Raw genomic sequence first — 7,299 nt, forward strand, 5'->3', positions numbered from 1 at the left:
GGGACGGGAAGAGAATCACATTTGCAATTGGTGGGCTGGTGAGCGAGGGAGTTTGGATTGGTGGGCACCCTGCCATTTCAACCTTTGACCTTTCCCCTCAGCTTGTTCTTGCCACCCCTTGGGCTCGACGAATTCGACCTTTAACAGGAGCTGGAAGTGCGACCCAAAGAGCGGGTACTGCTACTGCAAGCCTGGAGTGGGTGACCCCCAGTGTGCCAGCTGCCTGCTGGGGTACTGGGGATTTGGAGAGTCAGGCTGTCAGCCTTGTGACTGCGCGAGAGCCTGCGACCCCCAAACTGGTCAGTGTCTGGACAAGTGAGTATAACTCCTTTCCCCAATACCTCCTCCTCCCCAGAACATGGTGACACTTAACCGGGGGGGGGGGGGGGGGGGGGGGTAAGGAAGCCCTCAGCGTAATATCATTCCTCCCTCTGAGCCCAGAGAAAGTGCTGATTGGCAATTCAACTGTGGAAGCCATCACATCATAAAGGATAACACCCTCGTCGGAAACCCTCACTTGCAAAGGCTATGGGTCCTGATAAAATTCAGGCAATAGTACTGAAGACTTGTGCTCCAGAACTTGCCGCACCCCTAGCCAAGCTGTTCCAGTACAGCTACAACACTGGCATCTACCCGGCAATGTGGGAAATTGCCCAGGTGTGTCCTGTACACAAGAAACAGGACAAATCCAACCCAGCCAATTACCGCCCCATCAGTCTGCTCTCCATCATCAGCAAAGTGATGGAAGGGTCATCAACAGAGATATCGAGCAGCACTTACTCAGCAATAACCTGCTCACGGACGCTCAGTTAGGGTTCTGCCAGGGTCACTCAGCTCCTGACCTCATTACAGCCTTGGTTCAAACATGGACAAATGAGCTGAATGGCAGAGGTGAGGTGAGAGTGACTGCCCTGACATCAAGGCAGCATTTGACCGAGTGTGGCATCGAGGAACCTCAGCAAGGAGCCCATTCTGGCACTGTCAGAGTGCTGGGTGGCACTGTCAGGGTGCCCGGGTGGCACTGTCAGAGTGCTGGGTGGCACTGTCAGGGTGCTGGGTGGCACTGTCAGGGTGCTGGGTGGCACTGTCAGAGTGCTGGGTGGCACTGTCAGGGTGCTGGGTGGCACTGTCAGGGTGCTGGGTGGCACTGCCAGGGTGCCTGGGTGGCACTGTCAGGGTGCTGGGTGGCACTGTCAGGGTGCTGGGTGGCACTGTCAGGGTGCTGGGTGGCACTGTCAGGGTGCTGGGTGGCACTGTCAGGGTGCTGGGTGGCACTGTCAGGGTGCTGGGTGGCACTGTCAGGGTGCTGGGTGGCACTGTCAGGGTGCTGGGTGGCACTGTCAGGGTGCTGGGTGGCACTGTCAGGGTGCTGGGTGGCACTGTCAGGGTGCTGGGTGGCACTGTCAGGGTGCTGGGTGGCACTGTCAGAGTGCTGGGTGGCACTGTCAGGGTGCTGGGTGGCACTGTCAGGGTGCTGGGTGGCACTGTCAGGGTGCTGGGTGGCACTGTCAGGGTGCTGGGTGGCACTGTCAGGGTGCTGGGTGGCACTGTCAGGGTGCTGGGTGGCACTGTCAGGGTGCTGGGTGGCACTGTCAGGGTGCTGGGTGGCACTGTCAGGGTGCTGGGTGGCACTGTCAGGGTGCTGGGTGGCACTGCCAGGGTGCTGGGTGGCACTGTCAGGCATCAGACCTGGGTGCGCTTTGCCCTTATGAGGTGGAGTGAGGGGGAATCTCGAGGACCCCCTAACAGGTAAGCTGGGACGTTTGGGGGGAGTTCTGGAGGCCATGGTGGGTGTTCCGAGGGGGTCCAGAGGCCAGGAGATCGGGAGGCATTTAAAAATGGCACCCCAATCTTTTCCTGGACGAAGTGTTGATCTCGCCAGTGCAGGAAATAAAGGTAAGAATGGCCTTGGCTGGTCGTTCTTCGCAAAGCCAAAAGAAAAGAGTCTACTGTAGCGCCCAAAAAAAACCATTTGGGGCAGCAGGGTAGCATGGTGGTTAGCATAAATGCTTCACAGCTCCAGGGTCCCAGGTTCGATTCCCGGCTGCGTCACTGTCTGTGTGGAGTCTGCACGTCCTCCCCCTGTGTGCGTGGGTTTCCTCCGGGTGCTCCAGTTTCCTCCCACAGTCCAAAGATGTGCGGGTTAGGTGGATTGGCCATGATAAATTGCCCGTAGTGTCCTAAAAAAAAGTAAGGTTAATGGGGGGGGTTGTTGGGTTACGGGTATAGGGTGGATACGTGGGTTTGGGTAGGGTGATCATGGCTCGGCACAACATTGAGGGCCGAAGGGCCTGTTCTGTGCTGTACTGTTCTATGTTCTATGTTCTAAATGGTCCACAACGGGACATTTTTTTCCCGTTAGACCGAGCCCAGGGAATCCACATTGGGAATGTGGTCTGTCCCCCAGGGTATCCATATTGGGAGTGGGGTCTGTCCCCAGGGTATCCATATTGGGAATGTGGTCTGTCCCCCAGGGTATCCATATTGGGAATGGGGTCTGTCCCCCAGGGTATCCATATTGGGAATGGGGTCTGTCTCCCAGGGTATCCATATTGGGAATGGGGTCTGTCCCCCAGGGTATCCATATTGGGAATGGGGTCTGTCTCCCAGGGTATCCATATTGGGAATGTGGTCTGCCTCCCAGGGTATCCATATTGGGAATATGGTCTGTCTCCCAGGGTATCCATATTGGGAATGTGGTCTGTCCCCAGGGTATCCATATTGGGAATGTGGTCTGTCCCCAGGGTATCCATATTGGGAATGTGGTCTGTCCCCAGGGTATCCATATTGGGAATGGGGTCTGTCCCTCAGGGTATCCATATTGGGAATGTGGTCTGTCCCCAGGGTATCCACATTGGGAATGGGGTCTGTCCCCCAGCGTATCCATATTGGGAATGTGGTCTGTCCCCAGGGTATCCATATTGGGAATGGGGTCTGTCCCTCAGGGTATCCATATTGGGAATGTGGTCTGTCCCCAGGGTATCCACATTGGGAATGTGGTCTGTCCCCAGGGTATCCATATTGGGAATGTGGTCTGTCCCCAGGGTATCCATATTGGGAATATGGTCTGTCCCCCAGGGAATCCATATTGGGAATGTGGTCTGTCCCCCAGGGTATCCATATTGGGAATGGGGTCTGTCCCCCAGGGAATCCATATTGGGAATGTGGTCTGTCCCCAGGGTATCCATATTGGGAATGGGGTCTGTCCCCCAGGGAATCCATATTGGGAATATGGTCTGTCTCCCAGGGTACCCACATTGGGAATGGGGTCTGTCCCCCAGGGTATCAATATTGGGAATGTGGTCTGTCTCCCAGGGTATCCATATTGGGAATATGGTCTGTCTCCCAGGGTATCCACATTGGGAATGGGGTCTGTCCCCCAGGGAATCCATATTGGGAATGGGGTCTGTCTCCCAGGGAATCCATATTGGGAATATGGTCTGTCTCCCAGGGTATCCATATTGGGAATATGGTCTGTCCCCAGGGTATCCATATTGGGAATGTGGTCTGTCCCCAGGGTATCCATATTGGGAATATGGTCTGTCTCCCAGGGTATCCATATTGGGAATGGGGTCTGTCTCCCAGGGTATCCATATTGGGAATATGGTCTGTTTCTCAGGGTATCCATATTGGGAATGTGGTCTGTCTCCCAGGGTATCCATATTGGGAATATGGTCTGTCTCCCAGGGTATCCATATTGGGAATATGGTCTGTCTCCCAGGGTATCCATATTGGGAATATGGTCTGTCTCCCAGGGTATCCATATTGGGAATGGGGTCTGTCTCCCAGGGTATCCATATTGGGAATGGGGTCTGTCCCCAGGGTATCCACATTGGGAATGTGGTCTGTCTCCCAGGGTATCCATATTGGGAATGAGGTCTGTCCCCCAGGGTATCCACATTGGGAATGGGGTCTGTCCCCCAGGGTATCCACATTGGGAATATGGTCTGTCCCCCAGGGTATCCATATTGGGAATGTGGTCTGTCTCCCAGGGTATCCATATTGGGAATGGGGTCTGTCCCCCAGGGTATCCATATTGGGAATGGGGTCTGTCCCCCAAGGTATCCATATTGGGAATATGGTCTGTCTCCGAGCAGTGACATCGTGCTCCTTGGATAGAAAGTCCACAAATAATCTCCTTGCAATAGCCCATCTGTTTTCTGAGGATTTGTTCCAGGTTTTGTTTGTCCTGTTTCCGCTTTGCAGCTTTCAAAATGAACAAATTCACAATATCCCCATTGGCAGCCGAATCCCTGGCGTGATCGACATTCCAGCCAATGGCAGTGAGGAGGATTGGAGTTGGCAAGAGGAGCAGGGCTTCTCGGCACTGAGGCATTCTGGTAGGTCACAACAACAACTTGCATTTGGGTAGCACCTTTAATACAGCAAAACTTCCCAAGGCTCCTGGGAGTGTTTTCAGACAGAATCTGGCACTGGGCACATCGAAAGGGGTATTGTGTTGAGCCACGGAGGGAATTCTGTAGCTTCAGGCCAGACAGCCAATGTGGAAGGATGGAAATGGGGGATGTGCCTGGTGATTGGAGGAGGGAAGGATGGAAATGGGGGATGTGCCTGGTGATTGGAGGAGGGAAGGATGGAAATGGGGGATGTGCCTGGTGATTGGAGGAGGGAAGGATGGAAATGGGGGATGTGCCTGGTGATTGGAGGAGGGAAGGATGGAAATGGGGGATGTGCCTGGTGATTGGAGGAGGGAAGGATGGAAATGGGGGATGTGCTTGGTGATTGGAGGAGTGCAGAGATGTCAGGTCGATTGTAATGTTGGAGGCTACAGAGATAGAGAGGGCTCAATGCACGGGGGGTTTGGAAATGGGCGGGAAGGGGAAGGGCAGTAACATCACTGTGTTAGAGACACACAGGGTCCACCGGCCACAACTCTAACTCCAGATTAGGAAACTGTATCGAAGGGCTGGAGAAGATGAATGAAGATTATTTCCAGGATGGCCCCCAGAACTTTGCGGTTCTATCAGGAAGGACAGACTGAGCCTCTTTCTTCGCACAACTCAGATATGAAAGGAGGTTTTTAATATGATGCAATGTTTAAGAGGGTAAGGATAGAGAAGGGGCGAGATTCTCTGTTCCCTGACGCCGATTTTGTAATCGGTGATCGGGCGGTGAATCACTTTTGTAGCCGAAATTGGGGGCGTCGCCTGTTTGACGCAGTATTCGTACGCTCTGCTCCCCCCAAAATGGCAACATCGCGGCACGATGGCCCTCCCCCAATACACCGCCCCTGATGGGACGAATTCCCGACCACGTGGTTCACTTGTAGCCGTGCGGGAACCCGGGATGGCGGCTGCAGACTGTGTCCAGCACTGCCACAGTCAGGAGGGAGCCGGGCTGCTGGCGAGGGGGGCATCCGCAAGGGCTGGAGGGACTGGTGGGGGGTGGCCAGGGGGTGGCCAGGGGGGCTTCCGCGAGGGCTGGAGGGACTGGTGGGGGGTGGCCAGGGGATGGCCAGGGGGTGGCCAGGGGGGCTTCCGCAAGGGCTGGAGGGACTAGTGGGGGGTGGCCAGGGGGGCATCGGCAAGGGCTGGAGGGACTGGTGGGGGGTGGCCAGGGGGGCTTCCGCGAGGGCTGGAGGGGCTGGTGGTGGGTGGCCAGGGGGGCTTCCGCAAGGGCTGGAGGGACTGGTGGGGGGTGGCCAGGGGGGCATCGGCAAGGGCTGGAGGGACTGGTGGGGGGTGGCCAGGGGGTGGCCAGGGGGTGGCCAGGGGGCCACTATCTGGCAGGTCAGGTCGCGCACGGCAATGTTTTACACCCCGGCCGCTGTAGGTTGTTGCCGTGTGCATGCGCGGCCATGGACCCAGCCATTCTCCCGCCATGTGTTTCGTGGAGGCCGGCAGCTTTATGTGGCGCGGCCGCTGATTTTGTCCCTGTAAATTACCACGGATCCTCCGCACTTAACCTCAGAATCGGAGAATCTGGCCCCAGATGTTTCCTTTTTTTTAGCTGGGCCACGATCCAAATATACCAGATAATCAGAAATATATCCAATGTCGAATTCAGGAAACGCTTTTAACCAGGAAATGGGAGAGAATATGGGACTCACTCCCACAGGGAGTGGGAGAGAATATGGGACTCACTCCCACAGGGAGCGGGGAGAATGTGGGACTCACTCCCACAGGGAGTGGGGAGAATATGGGACTCACTCCCACAGGGAGTGGGGAGAATGTGGGACTCGCTCCCACAGGGAGCGGGGAGAATGTGGGACTCGCTCCCACAGGGAGTGGGGAGAATGTGGGACTCGCTTCCACAGGGAGTGGGGAGAATGTGGGACTCACTCCCACAGGGAGTGGGAGAGAATATGGGACTCACTCCCACAGGGAGTGGGGAGAATGTGGGACTCGCTCCCACAGGGAGTGGGAGAGAATATGGGACTCACTCCCACAGGGAGTGGGAGAGAATATGGGACTCACTCCCACAGGGACTGGGGAGAATGTGGGACTCGCTCCCACAGGGAGTGGGAGAGAATATGGGACTCACTCCCACAGGGAGTGGGGAGAATGTGGGACTCGCTCCCACAGGGAGTGGGGAGAATGTGGGACTCGCTTCCACAGGGAGTGGGGAGAATGTGGGACTCGCTTCCACAGGGAGTGGGGAGAATGTGGGACTCACTCCCACAGGGACTGGGGAGAATGTGGGACTCGCTCCCACAGGGAGTGGGAGAGAATATGGGACTCACTCCCACAGGGAGTGGGGAGAATGTGGGACTCGCTCCCACAGGGAGTGGGGAGAATGTGGGACTCGCTCCCACAGGGAGTGGGGAGAATGTGGGACTTGCTCCCACAGGGAATGGGGAGAATGTGGGACTCGCTCCCACGGGGAGTGGGAGAGAATATGGGACTCACTCCCACAGGGAGTGGGGGGAATGTGGGACTCACTCCCACAGGGAGTGGGGAGAATGTGGAACTTGCTCCCACGGGGAGTGGGGAGAATGTGGGACTCGCTCCCACAGGGAGTGGGGAGAATGTGGGACTTGCTCCCACAGGGAGTGGGGAGAATGTGGGGATCGCTCCCACAGGGAGTGGGGAGAATGTGGGACTCGCTCCCACAGGGAGTGAGGAGAATGTGGGGATCGCTCCTATAGGGAACAAAGATCAAAGAAAAGTACAGAACAGGAACAGGCCCTTCGGCCCTCCAAGCCTGCGCCGACCATGCTGCCCGTCTAAACTAAAATCTCCTACACTTCCTCGGTCCGTATCCCTCTATTCCCATCCTATTCATGTATTTGTCAAGATGCCCCTTAAATGTCACTATCGTCCCTGCTTCCACCACCTC

At 56.3% G+C, this 7,299-nt stretch overlaps 1 protein-coding gene across 3 annotated transcripts in view; it reads left to right on the forward strand.

Moving 5' to 3' along the window:
• Nucleotides 1–7,299, forward strand: part of LOC119973719 (netrin-4-like) — a 45,331-nt gene that overhangs the window by 21,724 nt on the left and 16,308 nt on the right. For all 3 annotated transcript variants that reach the window (XM_038812120.1, XM_038812121.1, XM_038812122.1), the window contains 2 exons: nt 102–315; nt 4,207–4,340. In XM_038812120.1, coding sequence (XP_038668048.1) covers nt 102–315; nt 4,207–4,340 — 348 coding nt within the window. The remainder of the gene's footprint in view (nt 1–101; nt 316–4,206; nt 4,341–7,299) is intronic.

Source organism: Scyliorhinus canicula, chromosome 11 (assembly GCF_902713615.1).
Source record: "Scyliorhinus canicula chromosome 11, sScyCan1.1, whole genome shotgun sequence".
Lineage (NCBI taxonomy): Eukaryota > Metazoa > Chordata > Chondrichthyes > Carcharhiniformes > Scyliorhinidae > Scyliorhinus > Scyliorhinus canicula.